Here is a 23,121-nt window from a genome sequence, read left to right on the forward strand (position 1 = left end):
TCAGGCTCATTTGAAAACTACATGCCTTGTGTGTTTGAGAAGGGTTGGAACAACACTCTACAGGGCTCGGGCCCTAAAGGAATTTAGTTTGACACCCCTGGTCTAAGCTCTCTCAGTTATCAGAAAAAAAGAACCACCCTGCCCCGTGTGAGGCTCGAACTCACGACCTTCAGATTATGAGACTGACGCGCTGCCTAACTGCGCCAACGAGGCCCGTGGGCTAAAGGGGGCCCGAACAGAGAAAAAGTAGCTTCTAGGTCCCTGGTTTCAGGTGCGGCTCGAACAGGCCATCTCTAGCCAGGCAAGGGTGTCAGGATGGCCGAGCGGTCTAAGGCGCTGCGTTCAGGTCGCAGTCTCCCCTGGAGGCGTGGGTTCGAATCCCACTTCTGACAGACCTATCCTTTGGCTGCAGACAGAGACTTCAGTCTTCTGCTACGTTGGGCCAGCAGGGCGTTAACTTTGACAAAACGACGCATTAGGCAAATGCTAGTATTAATTGGGCAGGCGTTGAAGACAAGGATGAGTTTTTAGACACTTTTTGAAAAGGGTTAAAGCCTCCGCTGCTCGAATTGAGATAGGCAGGCCGATCCACCAGCTGGGAACAGTCCAGGAAAAGGTCCTTGAGAGTGATTTTGTGCCTCTTTGGGATGGCACCACGAGGCATCGTTCACTTGCAGAAAGCAAGCGTAGGTCTGCACCATCGACTTTAGGTATATTGCTGCAGAGCCAGTGGTTATCTTGTAGGCAAACATCAGTACCTTGAATCTGATGCGAACAGCTATTGGTAGCCAGTGCAAAATTATGAAGAGAGGTGTGACGTGGGCTTTCTTTGGCTCGTTGAAGACCAGTCTCGCTGCTGCATCCTGGATCAGTTGCAGAGGCTTGATAGTACGTGCCGGAAGACCCGCCAAGGGAGCATAGCAGTAGTCCAGTCTGGAGAAAACAAAGAGCTTGGACAAGGAGTTGTGTGGCCTGCTCTGATCGGAAGGGTCTAATCTTCCGAACGTTGTACAAGGCAAATCTTCAGGACCGGGCCAGTGCAGCAATATGGCCTTTGAAACTTCACAAAACCTCAGGAGGACGTGGCCACGTGTTACATGAATATGAGAGGGATGCTATTGCTGCCTTCATGTAGCATTAGCCAGCATGCATGCAGAATTTTGACTTCACTGTAAATAAAAGGATTGCACGGGCCTACACGCAATGTCGCTGGATGAGATTCAGGGAATTTACCTGGAACCTCACAGTTTTCCACAAAGCATCATTTCACCTGCCCTGAAGAGGAGCTGTGGCCTTTTGCCCCCAGGAGACACAGGGAAACCCACACGAAAGGGGACAGAGAACCTCACTCTTTCTTTCTAAGCCACGGGTGTCAAACTCAGTCCCTGGAAGGCCGGAGACCTGCAGAGTTTAGATTCAAGCCTGATAGAACACACCTGATCCAACTAATCATGCCCTTCAGGCTCATTTGAAAACTACATGCCTTGTGTGTTTGAGAAGGGTTGGAACAACACTCTACAGGGCTCGGGCCCTAAAGGAATTTAGTTTGACACCCCTGGTCTAAGCTCTCTCAGTTATCAGAAAAAAAGAACCACCCTGCCCCGTGTGAGGCTCGAACTCACGACCTTCAGATTATGAGACTGACGCGCTGCCTAACTGCGCCAACGAGGCCCGTGGGCTAAAGGGGGCCCGAACAGAGAAAAAGTAGCTTCTAGGTCCCTGGTTTCAGGTGCGGCTCGAACAGGCCATCTCTAGCCAGGCAAGGGTGTCAGGATGGCCGAGCGGTCTAAGGCGCTGCGTTCAGGTCGCAGTCTCCCCTGGAGGCGTGGGTTCGAATCCCACTTCTGACAGACCTATCCTTTGGCTGCAGACAGAGACTTCAGTCTTCTGCTACGTTGGGCCAGCAGGGCGTTAACTTTGACAAAACGACGCATTAGGCAAATGCTAGTATTAATTGGGCAGGCGTTGAAGACAAGGATGAGTTTTTAGACACTTTTTGAAAAGGGTTAAAGCCTCCGCTGCTCGAATTGAGATAGGCAGGCCGATCCACCAGCTGGGAACAGTCCAGGAAAAGGTCCTTGAGAGTGATTTTGTGCCTCTTTGGGATGGCACCACGAGGCATCGTTCACTTGCAGAAAGCAAGCGTAGGTCTGCACCAGCGACTTTAGGTATATTGCTGCAGAGCCAGTGGTTATCTTGTAGGCAAACATCAGTACCTTGAATCTGATGCGAACAGCTATTGGTAGCCAGTGCAAAATTATGAAGAGAGGTGTGACGTGGGCTTTCTTTGGCTCGTTGAAGACCAGTCTCGCTGCTGCATCCTGGATCAGTTGCAGAGGCTTGATAGTACGTGCCGGAAGACCCGCCAAGGGAGCATAGCAGTAGTCCAGTCTGGAGAAAACAAAGAGCTTGGACAAGGAGTTGTGTGGCCTGCTCTGATCGGAAGGGTCTAATCTTCCGAACGTTGTACAAGGCAAATCTTCAGGACCGGGCCAGTGCAGCAATATGGCCTTTGAAACTTCACAAAACCTCAGGAGGACGTGGCCACGTGTTACATGAATATGAGAGGGATGCTATTGCTGCCTTCATGTAGCATTAGCCAGCATGCATGCAGAATTTTGACTTCACTGTAAATAAAAGGATTGCACGGGCCTACACGCAATGTCGCTGGATGAGATTCAGGGAATTTACCTGGAACCTCACAGTTTTCCACAAAGCATCATTTCACCTGCCCTGAAGAGGAGCTGTGGCCTTTTGCCCCCAGGAGACACAGGGAAACCCACACGAAAGGGGACAGAGAACCTCACTCTTTCTTTCTAAGCCACGGGTGTCAAACTCAGTCCCTGGAAGGCCGGAGACCTGCAGAGTTTAGATTCAAGCCTGATAGAACACACCTGATACAACTAATCATGCCCTTCAGGCTCATTTGAAAACTACATGCCTTGTGTGTTTGAGAAGGGTTGGAACAACACTCTACAGGGCTCGGGCCCTAAAGGAATTTAGTTTGACACCCCTGGTCTAAGCTCTCTCAGTTATCAGAAAAAAAGAACCACCCTGCCCCGTGTGAGGCTCGAACTCACGACCTTCAGATTATGAGACTGACGCGCTGCCTAACTGCGCCAACGAGGCCCGTGGGCTAAAGGGGGCCCGAACAGAGAAAAAGTAGCTTCTAGGTCCCTGGTTTCAGGTGCGGCTCGAACAGGCCATCTCTAGCCAGGCAAGGGTGTCAGGATGGCCGAGCGGTCTAAGGCGCTGCGTTCAGGTCGCAGTCTCCCCTGGAGGCGTGGGTTCGAATCCCACTTCTGACAGACCTATCCTTTGGCTGCAGACAGAGACTTCAGTCTTCTGCTACGTTGGGCCAGCAGGGCGTTAACTTTGACAAAACGACGCATTAGGCAAATGCTAGTATTAATTGGGCAGGCGTTGAAGACAAGGATGAGTTTTTAGACACTTTTTGAAAAGGGTTAAAGCCTCCGCTGCTCGAATTGAGATAGGCAGGCCGATCCACCAGCTGGGAACAGTCCAGGAAAAGGTCCTTGAGAGTGATTTTGTGCCTCTTTGGGATGGCACCACGAGGCATCGTTCACTTGCAGAAAGCAAGCGTAGGTCTGCACCAGCGACTTTAGGTATATTGCTGCAGAGCCAGTGGTTATCTTGTAGGCAAACATCAGTACCTTGAATCTGATGCGAACAGCTATTGGTAGCCAGTGCAAAATTATGAAGAGAGGTGTGACGTGGGCTTTCTTTGGCTCGTTGAAGACCAGTCTCGCTGCTGCATCCTGGATCAGTTGCAGAGGCTTGATAGTACGTGCCGGAAGACCCGCCAAGGGAGCATAGCAGTAGTCCAGTCTGGAGAAAACAAAGAGCTTGGACAAGGAGTTGTGTGACCTGCTCTGATCGGAAGGGTCTAATCTTCCGAACGTTGTACAAGGCAAATCTTCAGGACCGGGCCAGTGCAGCAATATGGCCTTTGAAACTTCACAAAACCTCAGGAGGACGTGGCCACGTGTTACATGAATATGAGAGGGATGCTATTGCTGCCTTCATGTAGCATTAGCCAGCATGCATGCAGAATTTTGACTTCACTGTAAATAAAAGGATTGCACGGGCCTACACGCAATGTCGCTGGATGAGATTCAGGGAATTTACCTGGAACCTCACAGTTTTCCACAAAGCATCATTTCACCTGCCCTGAAGAGGAGCTGTGGCCTTTTGCCCCCAGGAGACACAGGGAAACCCACACGAAAGGGGACAGAGAACCTCACTCTTTCTTTCTAAGCCACGGGTGTCAAACTCAGTCCCTGGAAGGCCGGAGACCTGCAGAGTTTAGATTCAAGCCTGATAGAACACACCTGATACAACTAATCATGCCCTTCAGGCTCATTTGAAAACTACATGCCTTGTGTGTTTGAGAAGGGTTGGAACAACACTCTACAGGGCTCGGGCCCTAAAGGAATTTAGTTTGACACCCCTGGTCTAAGCTCTCTCAGTTATCAGAAAAAAAGAACCACCCTGCCCCGTGTGAGGCTCGAACTCACGACCTTCAGATTATGAGACTGACGCGCTGCCTAACTGCGCCAACGAGGCCCGTGGGCTAAAGGGGGCCCGAACAGAGAAAAAGTAGCTTCTAGGTCCCTGGTTTCAGGTGCGGCTCGAACAGGCCATCTCTAGCCAGGCAAGGGTGTCAGGATGGCCGAGCGGTCTAAGGCGCTGCGTTCAGGTCGCAGTCTCCCCTGGAGGCGTGGGTTCGAATCCCACTTCTGACAGACCTATCCTTTGGCTGCAGACAGAGACTTCAGTCTTCTGCTACGTTGGGCCAGCAGGGCGTTAACTTTGACAAAACGACGCATTAGGCAAATGCTAGTATTAATTGGGCAGGCGTTGAAGACAAGGATGAGTTTTTAGACACTTTTTGAAAAGGGTTAAAGCCTCCGCTGCTCGAATTGAGATAGGCAGGCCGATCCACCAGCTGGGAACAGTCCAGGAAAAGGTCCTTGAGAGTGATTTTGTGCCTCTTTGGGATGGCACCACGAGGCATCGTTCACTTGCAGAAAGCAAGCGTAGGTCTGCACCAGCGACTTTAGGTATATTGCTGCAGAGCCAGTGGTTATCTTGTAGGCAAACATCAGTACCTTGAATCTGATGCGAACAGCTATTGGTAGCCAGTGCAAAATTATGAAGAGAGGTGTGACGTGGGCTTTCTTTGGCTCGTTGAAGACCAGTCTCGCTGCTGCATCCTGGATCAGTTGCAGAGGCTTGATAGTACGTGCCGGAAGACCCGCCAAGGGAGCATAGCAGTAGTCCAGTCTGGAGAAAACAAAGAGCTTGGACAAGGAGTTGTGTGACCTGCTCTGATCGGAAGGGTCTAATCTTCCGAACGTTGTACAAGGCAAATCTTCAGGACCGGGCCAGTGCAGCAATATGGCCTTTGAAACTTCACAAAACCTCAGGAGGACGTGGCCACGTGTTACATGAATATGAGAGGGATGCTATTGCTGCCTTCATGTAGCATTAGCCAGCATGCATGCAGAATTTTGACTTCACTGTAAATAAAAGGATTGCACGGGCCTACACGCAATGTCGCTGGATGAGATTCAGGGAATTTACCTGGAACCTCACAGTTTTCCACAAAGCATCATTTCACCTGCCCTGAAGAGGAGCTGTGGCCTTTTGCCCCCAGGAGACACAGGGAAACCCACACGAAAGGGGACAGAGAACCTCACTCTTTCTTTCTAAGCCACGGGTGTCAAACTCAGTCCCTGGAAGGCCGGAGACCTGCAGAGTTTAGATTCAAGCCTGATAGAACACACCTGATACAACTAATCATGCCCTTCAGGCTCATTTGAAAACTACATGCCTTGTGTGTTTGAGAAGGGTTGGAACAACACTCTACAGGGCTCGGGCCCTAAAGGAATTTAGTTTGACACCCCTGGTCTAAGCTCTCTCAGTTATCAGAAAAAAAGAACCACCCTGCCCCGTGTGAGGCTCGAACTCACGACCTTCAGATTATGAGACTGACGCGCTGCCTAACTGCGCCAACGAGGCCCGTGGGCTAAAGGGGGCCCGAACAGAGAAAAAGTAGCTTCTAGGTCCCTGGTTTCAGGTGCGGCTCGAACAGGCCATCTCTAGCCAGGCAAGGGTGTCAGGATGGCCGAGCGGTCTAAGGCGCTGCGTTCAGGTCGCAGTCTCCCCTGGAGGCGTGGGTTTGAATCCCACTTCTGACAGACCTATCCTTTGGCTGCAGACAGAGACTTCAGTCTTCTGCTACGTTGGGCCAGCAGGGCGTTAACTTTGACAAAACGACGCATTAGGCAAATGCTAGTATTAATTGGGCAGGCGTTGAAGACAAGGATGAGTTTTTAGACACTTTTTGAAAAGGGTTAAAGCCTCCGCTGCTCGAATTGAGATAGGCAGGCCGATCCACCAGCTGGGAACAGTCCAGGAAAAGGTCCTTGAGAGTGATTTTGTGCCTCTTTGGGATGGCACCACGAGGCATCGTTCACTTGCAGAAAGCAAGCGTAGGTCTGCACCAGCGACTTTAGGTATATTGCTGCAGAGCCAGTGGTTATCTTGTAGGCAAACATCAGTACCTTGAATCTGATGCGAACAGCTATTGGTAGCCAGTGCAAAATTATGAAGAGAGGTGTGACGTGGGCTTTCTTTGGCTCGTTGAAGACCAGTCTCGCTGCTGCATCCTGGATCAGTTGCAGAGGCTTGATAGTACGTGCCGGAAGACCCGCCAAGGGAGCATAGCAGTAGTCCAGTCTGGAGAAAACAAAGAGCTTGGACAAGGAGTTGTGTGGCCTGCTCTGATCGGAAGGGTCTAATCTTCCGAACGTTGTACAAGGCAAATCTTCAGGACCGGGCCAGTGCAGCAATATGGCCTTTGAAACTTCACAAAACCTCAGGAGGACGTGGCCACGTGTTACATGAATATGAGAGGGATGCTATTGCTGCCTTCATGTAGCATTAGCCAGCATGCATGCAGAATTTTGACTTCACTGTAAATAAAAGGATTGCATGGGCCTACACGCAATGTCGCTGGATGAGATTCAGGGAATTTACCTGGAACCTCACAGTTTTCCACAAAGCATCATTTCACCTGCCCTGAAGAGGAGCTGTGGCCTTTTGCCCCCAGGAGACACAGGGAAACCCACACGAAAGGGGACAGAGAACCTCACTCTTTCTTTCTAAGCCACGGGTGTCAAACTCAGTCCCTGGAAGGCCGGAGACCTGCAGAGTTTAGATTCAAGCCTGATAGAACACACCTGATCCAACTAATCATGCCCTTCAGGCTCATTTGAAAACTACATGCCTTGTGTGTTTGAGAAGGGTTGGAACAACACTCTACAGGGCTCGGGCCCTAAAGGAATTTAGTTTGACACCCCTGGTCTAAGCTCTCTCAGTTATCAGAAAAAAAGAACCACCCTGCCCCGTGTGAGGCTCGAACTCACGACCTTCAGATTATGAGACTGACGCGCTGCCTAACTGCGCCAACGAGGCCCGTGGGCCAAAGGGGGCCCGAACAGAGAAAAAGTAGCTTCTAGGTCCCTGGTTTCAGGTGCGGCTCGAACAGGCCATCTCTAGCCAGGCAAGGGTGTCAGGATGGCCGAGCGGTCTAAGGCGCTGCGTTCAGGTCGCAGTCTCCCCTGGAGGCGTGGGTTCGAATCCCACTTCTGACAGACCTATCCTTTGGCTGCAGACAGAGACTTCAGTCTTCTGCTACGTTGGGCCAGCAGGGCGTTAACTTTGACAAAACGACGCATTAGGCAAATGCTAGTATTAATTGGGCAGGCGTTGAAGACAAGGATGAGTTTTTAGACACTTTTTGAAAAGGGTTAAAGCCTCCGCTGCTCGAATTGAGATAGGCAGGCCGATCCACCAGCTGGGAACAGTCCAGGAAAAGGTCCTTGAGAGTGATTTTGTGCCTCTTTGGGATGGCACCACGAGGCATCGTTCACTTGCAGAAAGCAAGCGTAGGTCTGCACCATCGACTTTAGGTATATTGCTGCAGAGCCAGTGGTTATCTTGTAGGCAAACATCAGTACCTTGAATCTGATGCGAACAGCTATTGGTAGCCAGTGCAAAATTATGAAGAGAGGTGTGACGTGGGCTTTCTTTGGCTCGTTGAAGACCAGTCTCGCTGCTGCATCCTGGATCAGTTGCAGAGGCTTGATAGTACGTGCCGGAAGACCCGCCAAGGGAGCATAGCAGTAGTCCAGTCTGGAGAAAACAAAGAGCTTGGACAAGGAGTTGTGTGGCCTGCTCTGATCGGAAGGGTCTAATCTTCCGAACGTTGTACAAGGCAAATCTTCAGGACCGGGCCAGTGCAGCAATATGGCCTTTGAAACTTCACAAAACCTCAGGAGGACGTGGCCACGTGTTACATGAATATGAGAGGGATGCTATTGCTGCCTTCATGTAGCATTAGCCAGCATGCATGCAGAATTTTGACTTCACTGTAAATAAAAGGATTGCACGGGCCTACACGCAATGTCGCTGGATGAGATTCAGGGAATTTACCTGGAACCTGACAGTTTTCCACAAAGCATCATTTCACCTGCCCTGAAGAGGAGCTGTGGCCTTTTGCCCCCAGGAGACACAGGGAAACCCACACGAAAGGGGACAGAGAACCTCACTCTTTCTTTCTAAGCCACGGGTGTCAAACTCAGTCCCTGGAAGGCCGGAGACCTGCAGAGTTTAGATTCAAGCCTGATAGAACACACCTGATCCAACTAATCATGCCCTTCAGGCTCATTTGAAAACTACATGCCTTGTGTGTTTGAGAAGGGTTGGAACAACACTCTACAGGGCTCGGGCCCTAAAGGAATTTAGTTTGACACCCCTGGTCTAAGCTCTCTCAGTTATCAGAAAAAAAGAACCACCCTGCCCCGTGTGAGGCTCGAACTCACGACCTTCAGATTATGAGACTGACGCGCTGCCTAACTGCGCCAACGAGGCCCGTGGGCTAAAGGGGGCCCGAACAGAGGAAAAGTAGCTTCTAGGTCCCTGGCTTCAGGTGCGGCTCGAACAGGCCATCTCTAGCCAGGCAAGGGTGTCAGGATGGCCGAGCGGTCTAAGGCGCTGCGCTCAAGCTGGGGAACAGTAGTCCGTCGAAGAAGGGAAGAAAAGAGGGAAGGAAGAAAAAGAGAAGGGGAAGAAGAGAAAGAAAAAATGAAGAAAAGAAAGGGTGAAATTTGACGTTCAAAGCCCAATCTTCCTTAGCATGCGCGCAGTGATACATCTTCCGGTTTCTTCTTGCGTTAAATTCGGGCATTTATATTACACTGTTTCCTATTGCAGGTGCTCCCCGCGACCCAGGTTCGAATCCAGCTAAAGACAACTTTTTGTAATATTGTTAATTGCTTTAAATAAATAATGTTTCAATGTTAATTAAATGTATATATATGTGCTTTGTTTGATATTTTTTGTCATGAAAATGTAAGTACACGAATGGAAATGTGTTTTGTTATTATTAGTTATTTAGTAGTTGTTGTATTCATAATTTATTCTGATTAAGCATATTATTATTGCAGTTGTATTGATATTTATTCTGATTAAGGATTTTTACATCTTACATTCAGGATCTTACATTTATTCGACACATTCAAATCTGTCATTTCTAATTAAAGATGAAAATATTCATATGCTGGAAAATGTCTGTGACAAATGACAAATGCAAATTATTTTTTGTAAACACGTTTTATTTTTTCAGTGTACTGATGAAATGGTTATATTAAAGTGCAAATTACAAAAAATCTGTCTTTTGCCAATTATTATTTTATTTTTACAATTATGCCAATAGAACAATAATAAATATTAAACAAATTAAATTTTAAATAAGTTTTAAAACAACTTTAAATCAAAAGGGAAATAAAATGAATTTTTTTTTAACTGAACAGTAATAAATATAAAATTAAATAAGTTTTCAAACAATAAATTAAAAAGGTAAATAAAACAGTAAATACAGTTTTAAATACAAACACAAATAAGTTAAATAGGTTTTTAAAAAGCAGTAAATAAAATATTAAATAATGTTCAACACAAATAATAACTATAACTATATTTAAACAACTATATACACACTACAATAAATAAAAATATATACATTATTTGGGAACAGTTTTCCGCATTTCCTCTAACCACTGTTCTTTTGTAACAGTTTCAGATTGTGGGCAGTATACTTTGCCCCTGTACTGGCTATGTCCTGTTGCACTGGTTTTGAAATGTCCGCATTTCTTGCAAGTGTTCGCCTCTACAGTTCTCTTGTAGGGTCTCTTAGGCATGGTTTGGGGATTGGCAGCTGGTTGTGAACTTGTGCCCTGCACAACTGTAGGATGTAACAGTGGCATCCCCTGAACCACTGGCATTCCCTGGACCATCGGGATTCCCTGAACCATTGGCATTCCCTGAACCAATGGCATCCTCTGGACCATTGGCATGCCCTGGACCATTTGCATGCCCTGGACCATTGGCAGTCTTTGAGCCATTGGCATGCCCTGGAACATTGGCACACCCTGAAGCATTGGCACACCCGGGAAACCTGGTGCTGCAGGTATAAGTATATTGGGTACCATCTGCACTGATGCTCCAGGTGCTGATGGCGTAACCAACATAGTAGTCTGTGTTGGTGCCTTGGGTCTGAGAGGAGGTCGCCCAGTAGAGGTGTGCCTCTGTTTTGCCTGACCTGCTGTGCTCTCTGGTAGCTTGTACTGGTGCTGCTCCCCTGATTGTTCTGGCTCAGTCCGTAGGCGTTTGGCAGCCTGGAGAGGTTCCTGAGCTTCAGGGAGGGGCTGAGGCAACTGAATGCCCTGAATCAGCACAGACAGTTCCTGCTTTTTCTGTCTGTTGTTATACCACTGAATCAGGGTATTCTGGTTAACCTCCATCAGCTGCATTGAGGTTCCTCCCATCACCAAGCTGTTGCCCAGTACAAGCTGCCTTATCCTCCTGTAATCCTGGAGGATTAGAGACCATCTCGACAGCGTTCCCTTGCCTTTTCTCTTGGGGCTTGGGTGGGTATTGCAAAGCCTGATGAAGATGGTTTCCACCAGACGGCAACAGTCAGGCCACTGAGCAGGTGCGCTGCTTGCTCCCAGCACACTTCTGATGGTGCTCTCTACTCCTGGGGTTTTAGTGGGCCTCTTTGGTACTCTGAAGCGTCCACTCAGCAGTCTCTTCTGGTGTCTAGCTGCATACACCACCCGTTGCTTGTCCTGGTCAGCCAGGTTCTGCCAAAGTTCAATTATGGTGCTGGCTTCCTGATTGGTCAGGCTAAGGGCTGTGTGACCCCGGAGCTCCACCAGATATTCGGCCAGCTTGTCCACATGTTGGTATCCCGGGACATTTTGGTAGTCAACAGCCTATTAAGAAAACAAGCACAAATAATAATCACATTTGTTAAATGCCTAGTTCCATAACTAGTTCCATTGATGTGTTGCTGTTTAACACAATCTGTATAGTACAAAGCACTAACTAAATAAAACTGATTTGTTGCCTACTAATGACTTTAGTTTAAAATCTGAGCAAAGTCTGGATATAAAGCAGTAGCAAGAAGTATATGTTGATCAATCCTTATTTTAATTTAATATAGTTTATTTGAAAGAAATAGAGAGGAGTGGCACTTACAGTCTCTTCATCGTCATCATCATCCTGACCAGCATCCTCTGGCTCTGAGGAGAGTGGTGAAACAGATGTTTCAGAGGGAAAAGGTGGCACAGCAGTCCCCGAGGGTCCAGGTGATGAAGGAGCAGGTGTAGGATCAGGGACCAGTGAAGGGGATGTGGAACCCAGTACAGCCGTGTCACTGCTGGTGACCACGGTGGAAGAACCCAGTGTCAGAGTGGAGGAGGGAGGTGACAGAACATCCTCGGGATCTGCAATTGTGTGATCCTCGCTGACATCACAGAAGCCCTCATCTTCATCTCGCTCCTCCACATTAAGTTCCTCGATGAGCTCTGCCGTCTCTTCAGAGTCTGGGTTCATGTCCTGCAGTGCCTGACCAGTCTGCTGGAATAGATACTGCACTCCAATGAGCTCACCTGGAATAAAAACAATGAATAGGAATTAAATATAATTGCTGTGCAACATATTTGATACATAAGGCCTTTGTAGTTGTTCATATATTGTTATAGTGTGAGATCATGGAGATCATAGTACAGGAGAAAAAGAAAAAAAAGGCCATAAACCTATAACTGTGGGGCCAAAACAAAGAAATACAATACAATGATGACTGAGAAACATACAAATACAATTACTCAAATGTAACTCAAATGTAATTACTCAAATGTTACTACATGTAACTTGACTTTTCTAATCAAGTAAACCAAAGTAACTTCAGTACAGTAAATGGTCACCAAATATTACTAATAATAATCAAGTTATTCTTTCTAAAAATTAACTACTTTCTAATAAAAAAGATTCCACAGCAAAATGACATGTGATTTATGAGATTAAGGTAGACGTTTGTACAATTATACTGAAAGGCCTTTTACTTGAAAGAAAATATCGATCAGATGACAGAGGGCATGTTTCAAGAAAAAAAAAGTTGATCAAGTTGATAGTTTATAGTTCAAAAATACAGATACAAAGTACACTGTATAGGCTTAAATAAAATATTGACTGAGACTACACGGGAATTGCAAGTTAATTAACAATAATAAATTATTTTACCGGTGTAACGTGCAGGGGGACAAAACGTGGGGACCACTTTCCTGCCAAACAGCTTTTCATAATTGCTGTTTACACAGTGAACAAGTTCTCCTGTGTAGCTGCGTAAAGCTGATGGCTCAGATGACATGGAAGCTGCCTCCCGATCCTGGTTCCACCTGTGTAGACCCTCCAACAAATAAATCTGAAAGTTCAGACTGTTTGCACTGGTCCCTTTAAACAGACAACAGTTTTTAGGCAATGTTAAACACACAGACACTTAAATGTTCTTTCTTTGCACATGCAGTGTGTGTTCGACAAATACATACCTGGGATGAAACGGTTAAGGTGTAAATGAAAGGATTCAAGAGAAGTGGAGCCTCTGGCACATCTGTAAGTCTTCAGAAGCACACCTCCCTTGGTTAGGCTCCCGGTCTCAGTATAGAGGGCAACACCAAGAGGGTCTTGGATACACTTGATGTGCTTCTTTTGGACACACCAGATGTGCTCCATCCTTTCTCGATCCAAGAGAGGAACCCCCAGAGAGTCATTTCCCTTGCTGCTCAGGAGTTCTGTAAGCAGTTGTTCAAGGAGAAGGATGGTAGTCTCCTCTCCACGGGTCCTCCTCCGGCAATGTAGAGCCAGCTCCTCCCTGGTCAGATGCTTGTTTACATCTTCATCTGTCAGCGCAGGCCAACCCTGGGACATCAACAGCTCTCTCTTTGCTTTGCGAAGGATAGAGACGTCAGCTGCATCCCATTCAAAGATGCATGCTGATAGCCGTGACATGAAAATGGGGTACAACTGATGGGCATCAGTTGTACACCCCAAGGCAATCCTGCGCATAAAATGCCAGATGTCCAAGCGTATCATGAGATCTGGTCAGCCCCTAAACCTGGTTTTCAGCTTGCTCTCGCTCACCTCACTGCAGCACCCACAGTCCACGTACAACACAGAAGGTGGATTTACACCAGCCTGCTGGTATCTTTTCACCAGACCGTCTACCATCATGTCAAGTCCTGCTCCTTCCTGGGCTGTCAGCACACTTATGAGCACCTGACCAAACTCGTTGCCAACAGAGGTAAGCCAGAGTCCCGTTCCCCTCGCTGTCCCAGCCAGCTTCTTGGTGATCTGTAATAAGAGATGATATGAAGCATGCTGTAAATATAAATCAAACATCACACCATGAAAAATACAGATACAGTGCCATGCTGGTATATAAACACCATTAATGAACAAATCCACAACTAACCTTTTTAGTAGAATCCATCTTCAAGACAGAGCCATAGGTGGATGTTATTCTGGCATGGATTTCATCCAGCCTGGTCAGAATGTCTTGGCTGTAAACGGTGAGCAACCACTTGCAGCTTGGCACCACCGTAGGCTCTGGGGGCTCCTGGAAATTTACTGGCATCACCCCGGGTTGATTGAGGAAGTCAACACATTGGGTGGTGTACCGGGCCAGATGATGGAGCCACTGCTCGCTGTGGTTTTCACGCAGCTGCTTTATCACCCTAGTGGGACTATTGCCTAAGCCACGCTCACGCAAGAGCCTGATGACCCGCATATCACAGGCGTACCTTAGGAAAAGCAAAATCCACATATTCATATATTTTAGCTATTTAATTGTAAAGTATTTGCATACATACACACACGTGATGATGGGCTAACAACTGGATGAGGAATGAAAGTGTACTTACTTCCGCGTGAGGATGACCTGAAACTCAGAGCGATGGCCCAGATCTAGCTGTTGCAGGACAGTCTGACTCCAGGACACATGCGAGGCTCTACACTTTGTACAGATAAGGGTTTCTGTGACCATATTGTATGTTCTGTCAATGTCTAGAACCTGCCGTGCCCTTTTGTGCAGACCACCTCCTGTCAGCTGATGTTGTCCGCAGGCTGGATTGGGACAGAGAACCTTAACCCTCCACAGCTTGTATGGCATCCACAGCAGAAGAGTATGACAAAAGAATCTGTCTGGAGCTGGAGCCTGATTGTAAATAAGTGCTGGTTGTGGGGGGTAATACCAGAGCTGGAGGTCATCATGAAGTGCTGGCTTTCCTTTGGATCCAATTTTGAAAAGCCTTTTGCCAATCCACTTGTGATCCTCTGGTGGTATGTTCTCAGACCACAAACGAGGAAGTTGAACTACAGATGGACCTTGCAATAATGCCCCAGAAGGAGCAGTCTGTGATGGAAAACAGTGTTAATTTCGTTGACGAAGACTATGACGAAAAATATTCGTCAACTAACCTTTTTCACGGACGAAAACTAAATAAAAACTAAATAAAAAGTCAGATATGATGACGAAAAACGTGACGAAATATAACTGACACTTTAGTCAACGAATAAAAATGAGACGAAAATATATGGGAGGGACGAATGGAGAAGAGATCCAATCAGAGCGAATCTTTGAGGGTAGGTTGATCTATGCAGAAGCAGCCGAGCCATTTTAAAAAGCCGCGGCAAATGCAAGCGCAACAGCTAAACAAAGCAGCAGTTACACAGAAAAGAGAACAAAGATGAGTTTGCAGAAATTCGCACAGTTTCGAGGACGTTTTCATAACAGTTAGGTTGTTTACACAGGGAACTACACTGCAACCTTTTGAAATGCCATTGCGACCCAAATTTTTATGGGGCCGTAAATGTATCACTGATTATTTTTGTACCTACTTATGTGTAATGCTATGTTTTAATATGAGCATTTATTAAAACAGAAATGTGTATTTTAAGAATACGTTTTATAACGTGCTCCAAGCATTCAACACATCAAGTTGGCTTCAGCCCCGCGATGCGGGAAAGTTGAACTGAGCAGAGCAGCTGGTTACTCGCGTAACACTGAACCGAGCTCTCTTTCAGGACGTTTGCGTCCTCCTGCACCCTGAACGAACAAATACAAATCGCATTTTAAATAAACATAAGAAAAAGAGCGAAAAGTGAAAGAGCTCAATTCAGCAGCGTGGTGTTCTGGTGTTCAGGGAGCAAGCAGAGACGCGTCTCAAAGTCTTCTTGCTTTTGTACCGACAACAAATACATACTAAATATGTCGAAATACCCGTCTTGGAAAGTGTGTTCGACAAAGTCGGTAGTTATGTCTTCAGTGAAAGTAAAGCGTTGGAAAGAAATCGGATGCGTATCTTTATAATGGATGCATTTGTCTCTTAAAGTGACCGCGCCTAATTTACTAGCTCTGCTGTCAGTGTCTTTACTGTATGAAAATGAAAGTAAATCACTCACTGCTCTTGATTGAATTACTTTGTAGTTTTAACAAGAATTTATCCAAAGTCAATCCGAAAATCAGATAGAATAGATTATATTGTTTTACTAGTGACTAAAAAATACAAAAAAAAAAAAAAAATTATTAGGGACCTGAGCATGTTTTGCTTAAGTGTTAATTTCTTTAATTTCTAATGCAACCTTTTCACACCACAGACTGAACCAAATTTAGCATTGCATCAGACATTATCAAGATGAATTTGTTGTTCTGACACAGTTTAACCCTGAGTTATTGTCATATTTTATTACCAATTTCTAAACTACAGCAAATAAACTGTGATATTGTAAGAAACGTTGAAGGTGTCTGCATACATTTTGGTTTGATTGTGTATTTTATTTTACAGTGAAGACTATGCAATGCTATTTTAAATGAACAAAAACAAACTTAAAAAAATGTAAACTTTGTGTAAATAGCACAAATAAAGAAATACAATGAACATACAATACAAATATAATATAGGTGGTTGTCTATTTCAATAATACTGTACTTCATCTTGAAAGAATGTCATATGCATTGCATATAATTCAGGACGAATGCATATCTTTTTCAGAGAGCATGTATATTTTTCATTGAGAGCAGGCCTTATGTTTATTTTATGAATACCATTCCATAACAGACTGATGGAAACATTTAGTCAAGTCAACTAAGTTGACTTTGTTCTACTAAAAAAAAACTAGACTAAGACTAAAAGACTTAAGACTAGACTAAGACTAAAACTCTTATGATATTTAGTCGACTAAAACTAGACTAAGACTAAAACATTTCAGATGACTAAAATGTGACTAAAACTAAATGGTGTGTTATTCAAAAGACTAAGACTAAGACTAAATCCGAATTTGCTGTCAAAATTAACACTGATGGAAAAAAAGGCAAAACATTAAGTTTAGTAAGTTCATTTTACTTTTTAATCACTTTAAGAATTTTATTTGTATCCCTGATTACTTTCACATAAAATCATCATTGTATTACATGGTATTACAATGATTATTACGACAATGAAACTGATAACTTTACATTATACACGGAAGTCATCCAAAAAAAGGAACAAAATAATCCTGAAATCCTGTTGAATATGAAATAAAAAAGAATTCTGAGACTTTATAACCAATATCTATTTATTCTGACACATGAATGTTAACATCTATACACTGTTTATCATCAATAAATCAGTATCATGTAAACTCAATTGACATTATGACAATAGTTTGATTGTTGTTGTTTTTTTTCAGCATGAATGTGTTTTAATGAACTACTGGTTATAAAAGTAATATTCAATTTTCATGGCATGTAATCCTTTTTACATCTCCATTAAGTGTCTGGTAAAAGCTGATTTAATTACATTTTTGGACCAACAGAATATGAAATTACTTACAGAGACGATCCTGCATGGCTGAGCGGGATTGGACACATCTGCAGTGGCTCTGGGGACAGGGGTTGGAACTGTAGGATCTGGTGTCTGTACAATCATGAAGTAAAATATAGATTTTGCAAATAGAACATTACAATAACTTAGTCGTCCTAGATTAAATCATACACTACAGTTGCAAAGTTTGAGGCCCAAATGTTTATAAAAGAAACCTATTCTGCTCACCAAGGTTGCATTTGATAAAAAATACAGTCAAAAACTAAAAAGATAGTTAAATTGTGGAACATTACTACAATTTAAAGTTTAAAAATAGGAAATGTAATTTATTTATACGGTGGCAAGAACCAATTTTCAGCATCATTACTCCAGTCTTCAGTGTTACATGATCCTTCAGAAACCATTCTATTGAACATAAACCTTCATTATTAGTTGAAAACGTGAAAATAGCTGATAATAAAACTGCATTACAGTGGTTGCCACACTTATGGTGTTGGGGAAAGCACACAAAGATGAAAATCAAGGGTAAATAATCTTTAATTAACCCACACAAAGGAAGGCAGTAACACATAGACCAAGACAAACTGAACAGACTAAATTTAAGTAGACAGACCAATGAGGGACAAATGAGTAAATTAACTAGACACAGATTAACTGAATGACATAATCAAGAGGAGACACAAACTAGGTTGAGGAACATGAGGAGAGAAAATACAAAAGTCCATAAATATGACAGGTGGTATTTTTCAGAATTAAGTTTGAAGAACAGCATTTATTTGAAATAGAAATCGTTTGTAACATGATGTTGAATAGAAATCTTTTGTGTCTGAGATTTTTTTATCAATTTAATGCCTCCTTTTTCAATAAAAGTAACACTATCTTAACATCAATAACTTTTGAATAGTAATTTATATGAAATCTATTTATAAAATATAACTTTTTTGTTTATTAATATATGGTTTTCTGTTATTAAAAAATAGTTTAAATAGTTTAATAATTTGTATAGAATGGAACGTGAAACGTGTCTTCATAGAGTACAATATAGATTATGCCATTACTTACAGAGACTGTAGTGCTTGGTCTAGAGGCACTAGACACTGCTGCGCTGGGCTGGTCTTCAGCCTGAGAAGTTCTCCTGGCCAAACTGAGATTTGGCTTTGCTGCAGCAATGTGAGACCCGGTAAATCTTGATTTGGTAAACTAAAAATGTGAGAAGACAGAATGTGTTATAATAGCAAGCATTACTATTTGTGTTAATATTACAATTTTAAGTAAATGCAGCATTTACTTGCAGGAAAAAAAAGAGCTTTAACACATGAGAAGTATTGAGAGAGATGCCATGAGGGACATGAGTCTAGCTCAGTGACCTTCAACAAAGGCAGAGCTCAGTTAGAGACAAAGAGGACAATCAAAGAGTAGAGCCCAGAGATGAAAGGGAGAAAGCAGGCAGGTTACAATCTTCATTTATTCTTGACCATGTGACTTAAACCAAAGCTGAGATATTCAAACCGACCAATCAGCAGACAACAGTTGCCCCCATTGTACAAGAGGTGTGAAAATTAGCAGGTCTCAACCAGCATCTCATAGAATTCTTGCTTTTTCTTTTTTTCTTCTTACTTTCTGAACTTCCTCGAATTTGAACTGAGCTCATACTTCAGTGCTACAAAAAAGCAATTCTTACCGATGAAAATTGTGTTGCAACTCTTGCTTGCACAGGTGCAGTTGGCTGGGGCTGGGGCAGGGGATGAGGCTGGAGGTCAGGCTGACTCTGCTCCATGACCTTCTTTGCTGTTTCAGCAGCATGAGGTTGTTCCACCACCTTTTGTGCTGGTCCAGTAACGTTTGACGCAGTGGGCTGCTTAACACAACCAAAAAAAATTAATAAAAAATACATATAACAATTCAGAAAGAAAACATTTCAGTAAATAATATTAACAAAAAATACTTGCTACATTAATGTTACCTTTAGAGTGTGAAAACCACAGATGCATTTCAGCACACCTCCAAGCAAGGTTGTTTGGCCACGAGACAGCATCGGACATTTCTCAATCTGTAAGTATTATAACAAATGTAATGCACAATACAAGTGAGTATAAAGCATACAATACTTTATTAAATTAATATATTAATTCATTCACTGATTAATGTCTAGGACACAAGTCAAGCTTATCTTACATATAATGTTAGAGCTGGTATCTCTCTTTAAAGGAGAGAGATACAAGAGAGGAACATTTCACACCTTCAGACCACCTATTCATTCACTGTCCCTTCCCCCTTCCCCCTCTCAAATCTCTGAGTCTCCCAGTACACAAAAGGTCTTTGATGTAACTTTTCATTAACAGTATGACATAAATCTCAAAATACCTGCAACATTACATAAACATAACACAACCATCACATTACACCATACCAATGAATGGGACCAGGTAAATGTTTGTAATGGAGCCTAATCTGTTGTTCTCTTATGCAAATACATTAAACAACTATACTAATAATGTTCGATTATGCAAGTCAACAAACACTTAAGTGTTTTTTTTCTCTCTATCATGCAAAGGTAACAAACACTCACTCACCCTTTGATAAATCTCGTACCACTTTTTCTGTCTAGGAGCAGGCCTGTTACCTTCATTTGATGGCCACATTCCTGTGCTGGCAAACTTTTTTAAACGCGAAATCCATTCAGCGTCCGACATAGCTTTATGTGATTTTTGTTGTTTGCCAGACATTTTTATTGACTTTGATGAAACAGTTTTGAAAGAACAATTAAAACAGTTAAAATTACACTAATAATAAAAAAATTGAATACAAAATTTTTTTTGCAATTAGATGATAATTTCTTAACTGTTGTCGTCGTCGGTAATATCGCCGTATTTAGTTTTAAAATGAAGTTTCGCTGTCCTCCGTAAAAATGATGCTGAGCTCCGCGGCAATGATACTCGTCGTAGGTCACGAACTTCGGTAATGAACTTTTTTGACCCTTGACACACCTCCTGAGGACGATGTCATTCTTTCGTACACCTTCGGCACGTTTCGGCAACTTGATTGACACCTGACTAGAAGCGCTGACCCCTCCACCTAGCGGTGATACGCGGAAACGTGCCGCCGGCATCCCCTTGCTCTCTGATTGGCCAAATGTCACGAATGTCAAGAGAATGTTATGAATTGCGCTTTTTGATTGGCTGGAAATGTTAAGGCGCTTCGACGCCATTGGTCCAAATGTCATAGCGCTTCGATGCGATTGGCTGCGCAGTTCGACATTGCTCAACATTTCTGAAATTATGTCGGACTATCCTTCGTCAGCTAGCGCTCAGGTCGCAGTCTCCCCTGGAGGCGTGGGTTCGAATCCCACTTCTGACAGACCTATCCTTTGGCTGCAGACAGAGACTTCAGTCTTCTGCTACGTTGGGCCAGCAGGGCGTTAACTTTGACAAAACGACGCATTAGGCAAATGCTAGTATTAATTGGGCAGGCGTTGAAGACAAGGATGAGTTTTTAGACACTTTTTGAAAAGGGTTAAAGCCTCCGCTGCTCGAATTGAGATAGGCAGGCCGATCCACCAGCTGGGAACAGTCCAGGAAAAGGTCCTTGAGAGTGATTTTGTGCCTCTTTGGGATGGCACCACGAGGCATCGTTCACTTGCAGAAAGCAAGCATAGGTCTGCACCAGCGACTTTAGGTATATTGCTGCAGAGCCAGTGGTTATCTTGTAGGCAAACATCAGTACCTTGAATCTGATGCGAACAGCTATTGGTAGCCAGTGCAAAATTATGAAGAGAGGTGTGACGTGGGCTTTCTTTGGCTCGTTGAAGACCAGTCTCGCTGCTGCATCCTGGATCAGTTGCAGAGGCTTGATAGTACGTGCCGGAAGACCCGCCAAGGGAGCATAGCAGTAGTCCAGTCTGGAGAAAACAAAGAGCTTGGACAAGGAGTTGTGTGGCCTGCTCTGATCGGAAGGGTCTAATCTTCCGAACGTTGTACAAGGCAAATCTTCAGGACCGGGCCAGTGCAGCAATATGGCCTTTGAAACTTCACAAAACCTCAGGAGGACGTGGCCACGTGTTACATGAATATGAGAGGGATGCTATTGCTGCCTTCATGTAGCATTAGCCAGCATGCATGCAGAATTTTGACTTCACTGTAAATAAAAGGATTGCACGGGCCTACACGCAATGTCGCTGGATGAGATTCAGGGAATTTACCTGGAACCTCACAGTTTTCCACAAAGCATCATTTCACCTGCCCTGAAGAGGAGCTGTGGCCTTTTGCCCCCAGGAGACACAGGGAAACCCACACGAAAGGGGACAGAGAACCTCACTCTTTCTTTCTAAGCCACGGGTGTCAAACTCAGTCCCTGGAAGGCCGGAGACCTGCAGAGTTTAGATTCAAGCCTGATAGAACACACCTGATCCAACTAATCATGCCCTTCAGGCTCATTTGAAAACTACATGCCTTGTGTGTTTGAGAAGGGTTGGAACAACACTCTACAGGGCTCGGGCCCTAAAGGAATTTAGTTTGACACCCCTGGTCTAAGCTCTCTCAGTTATCAGAAAAAAAGAACCACCCTGCCCCGTGTGAGGCTCGAACTCACGACCTTCAGATTATGAGACTGACGCGCTGCCTAACTGCGCCAACGAGGCCCGTGGGCTAAAGGGGGCCCGAACAGAGAAAAAGTAGCTTCTAGGTCCCTGGTTTCAGGTGCGGCTCGAACAGGCCATCTCTAGCCAGGCAAGGGTGTCAGGATGGCCGAGCGGTCTAAGGCGCTGCGTTCAGGTCGCAGTCTCCCCTGGAGGCGTGGGTTCGAATCCCACTTCTGACAGACCTATCCTTTGGCTGCAGACAGAGACTTCAGTCTTCTGCTACGTTGGGCCAGCAGGGCGTTAACTTTGACAAAACGACGCATTAGGCAAATGCTAGTATTAATTGGGCAGGCGTTGAAGACAAGGATGAGTTTTTAGACACTTTTTGAAAAGGGTTAAAGCCTCCGCTGCTCGAATTGAGATAGGCAGGCCGATCCACCAGCTGGGAACAGTCCAGGAAAAGGTCCTTGAGAGTGATTTTGTGCCTCTTTGGGATGGCACCACGAGGCATCGTTCACTTGCAGAAAGCAAGCGTAGGTCTGCACCAGCGACTTTAGGTATATTGCTGCAGAGCCAGTGGTTATCTTGTAGGCAAACATCAGTACCTTGAATCTGATGCGAACAGCTATTGGTAGCCAGTGCAAAATTATGAAGAGAGGTGTGACGTGGGCTTTCTTTGGCTCGTTGAAGACCAGTCTCGCTGCTGCATCCTGGATCAGTTGCAGAGGCTTGATAGTACGTGCCGGAAGACCCGCCAAGGGAGCATAGCAGTAGTCCAGTCTGGAGAAAACAAAGAGCTTGGACAAGGAGTTGTGTGGCCTGCTCTGATCGGAAGGGTCTAATCTTCCGAACGTTGTACAAGGCAAATCTTCAGGACCGGGCCAGTGCAGCAATATGGCCTTTGAAACTTCACAAAACCTCAGGAGGACGTGGCCACGTGTTACATGAATATGAGAGGGATGCTATTGCTGCCTTCATGTAGCATTAGCCAGCATGCATGCAGAATTTTGACTTCACTGTAAATAAAAGGATTGCACGGGCCTACACGCAATGTCGCTGGATGAGATTCAGGGAATTTACCTGGAACCTCACAGTTTTCCACAAAGCATCATTTCACCTGCCCTGAAGAGGAGCTGTGGCCTTTTGCCCCCAGGAGACACAGGGAAACCCACACGAAAGGGGACAGAGAACCTCACTCTTTCTTTCTAAGCCACGGGTGTCAAAATCAGTCCCTGGAAGGCCGGAGACCTGCAG

The 23,121-nt window shown here is 44.8% G+C and overlaps 1 protein-coding gene and 15 non-coding genes across 16 annotated transcripts; 7 read left to right on the forward strand and 9 right to left on the reverse strand.

Moving 5' to 3' along the window:
• Positions 1-139: 139 nt before the first annotated feature.
• On the reverse strand, positions 140-213 carry trnam-cau (transfer RNA methionine (anticodon CAU)). The gene has a single exon. It is a non-coding gene; the product is annotated as a tRNA-Met (tRNA).
• Positions 214-309: 96 nt separating this feature from the next.
• On the forward strand, positions 310-392 carry trnal-cag (transfer RNA leucine (anticodon CAG)). Its single transcript has one exon. It is a non-coding gene; the product is annotated as a tRNA-Leu (tRNA).
• A 1,205-nt stretch (positions 393-1,597) lies between these two features.
• trnam-cau (transfer RNA methionine (anticodon CAU)) lies at positions 1,598-1,671 on the reverse strand. Its single transcript has one exon. It is a non-coding gene; the product is annotated as a tRNA-Met (tRNA).
• Positions 1,672-1,767: 96 nt separating this feature from the next.
• On the forward strand, positions 1,768-1,850 carry trnal-cag (transfer RNA leucine (anticodon CAG)). The gene has a single exon. It is a non-coding gene; the product is annotated as a tRNA-Leu (tRNA).
• Positions 1,851-3,055: 1,205 nt separating this feature from the next.
• On the reverse strand, positions 3,056-3,129 carry trnam-cau (transfer RNA methionine (anticodon CAU)). Its single transcript has one exon. It is a non-coding gene; the product is annotated as a tRNA-Met (tRNA).
• Positions 3,130-3,225: 96 nt separating this feature from the next.
• trnal-cag (transfer RNA leucine (anticodon CAG)) lies at positions 3,226-3,308 on the forward strand. Its single transcript has one exon. It is a non-coding gene; the product is annotated as a tRNA-Leu (tRNA).
• A 1,205-nt stretch (positions 3,309-4,513) lies between these two features.
• On the reverse strand, positions 4,514-4,587 carry trnam-cau (transfer RNA methionine (anticodon CAU)). Its single transcript has one exon. It is a non-coding gene; the product is annotated as a tRNA-Met (tRNA).
• Positions 4,588-4,683: 96 nt separating this feature from the next.
• On the forward strand, positions 4,684-4,766 carry trnal-cag (transfer RNA leucine (anticodon CAG)). The gene has a single exon. It is a non-coding gene; the product is annotated as a tRNA-Leu (tRNA).
• A 1,205-nt stretch (positions 4,767-5,971) lies between these two features.
• On the reverse strand, positions 5,972-6,045 carry trnam-cau (transfer RNA methionine (anticodon CAU)). The gene has a single exon. It is a non-coding gene; the product is annotated as a tRNA-Met (tRNA).
• A 96-nt stretch (positions 6,046-6,141) lies between these two features.
• On the forward strand, positions 6,142-6,224 carry trnal-cag (transfer RNA leucine (anticodon CAG)). Its single transcript has one exon. It is a non-coding gene; the product is annotated as a tRNA-Leu (tRNA).
• Positions 6,225-7,429: 1,205 nt separating this feature from the next.
• On the reverse strand, positions 7,430-7,503 carry trnam-cau (transfer RNA methionine (anticodon CAU)). Its single transcript has one exon. It is a non-coding gene; the product is annotated as a tRNA-Met (tRNA).
• Positions 7,504-7,599: 96 nt separating this feature from the next.
• Positions 7,600-7,682, forward strand: trnal-cag (transfer RNA leucine (anticodon CAG)). The gene has a single exon. It is a non-coding gene; the product is annotated as a tRNA-Leu (tRNA).
• A 1,205-nt stretch (positions 7,683-8,887) lies between these two features.
• On the reverse strand, positions 8,888-8,961 carry trnam-cau (transfer RNA methionine (anticodon CAU)). The gene has a single exon. It is a non-coding gene; the product is annotated as a tRNA-Met (tRNA).
• Positions 8,962-10,109: 1,148 nt separating this feature from the next.
• LOC127970674 (uncharacterized) lies at positions 10,110-14,099 on the reverse strand. The gene is made up of 5 exons (XM_052573350.1): positions 13,901-14,099; positions 12,978-13,779; positions 12,673-12,882; positions 11,629-12,041; positions 10,110-11,363 (listed from the first exon to the last, which is right to left on the reverse strand). Exons 2-5 carry the CDS (start codon positions 13,519-13,521, stop codon positions 10,110-10,112), a joined length of 2,421 nt encoding a protein of 806 aa, XP_052429310.1. The 5' UTR covers positions 13,522-13,779; positions 13,901-14,099.
• A 7,754-nt stretch (positions 14,100-21,853) lies between these two features.
• Positions 21,854-21,927, reverse strand: trnam-cau (transfer RNA methionine (anticodon CAU)). Its single transcript has one exon. It is a non-coding gene; the product is annotated as a tRNA-Met (tRNA).
• Positions 21,928-22,023: 96 nt separating this feature from the next.
• trnal-cag (transfer RNA leucine (anticodon CAG)) lies at positions 22,024-22,106 on the forward strand. The gene has a single exon. It is a non-coding gene; the product is annotated as a tRNA-Leu (tRNA).
• The last annotated feature ends 1,015 nt before the right edge of the window (positions 22,107-23,121 follow it).

The sequence above is a fragment of the Carassius gibelio genome, chromosome A4 (genome assembly GCF_023724105.1).
Source record: "Carassius gibelio isolate Cgi1373 ecotype wild population from Czech Republic chromosome A4, carGib1.2-hapl.c, whole genome shotgun sequence".
NCBI lineage: Eukaryota > Metazoa > Chordata > Actinopteri > Cypriniformes > Cyprinidae > Carassius > Carassius gibelio.

Excerpts from the sequence above, each read along its gene's own strand:
- LOC127970674 (XM_052573350.1), bottom strand. The coding sequence starts at position 13,521 with ATGATACGCTTGGACATCTGGCATTTTATGCGCAGGATTGCCTTGGGG. Across the intron at positions 12,042-12,672 it reads TCCCCCTGCACGTTACACCG|GTGAGCTCATTGGAGTGCAG; the intron begins GTAAAATAATTT and ends TTTTTATTCCAG. Across the intron at positions 11,364-11,628 it reads ATGATGACGATGAAGAGACT|GCTGTTGACTACCAAAATGT; the intron begins GTAAGTGCCACT and ends TTTTCTTAATAG.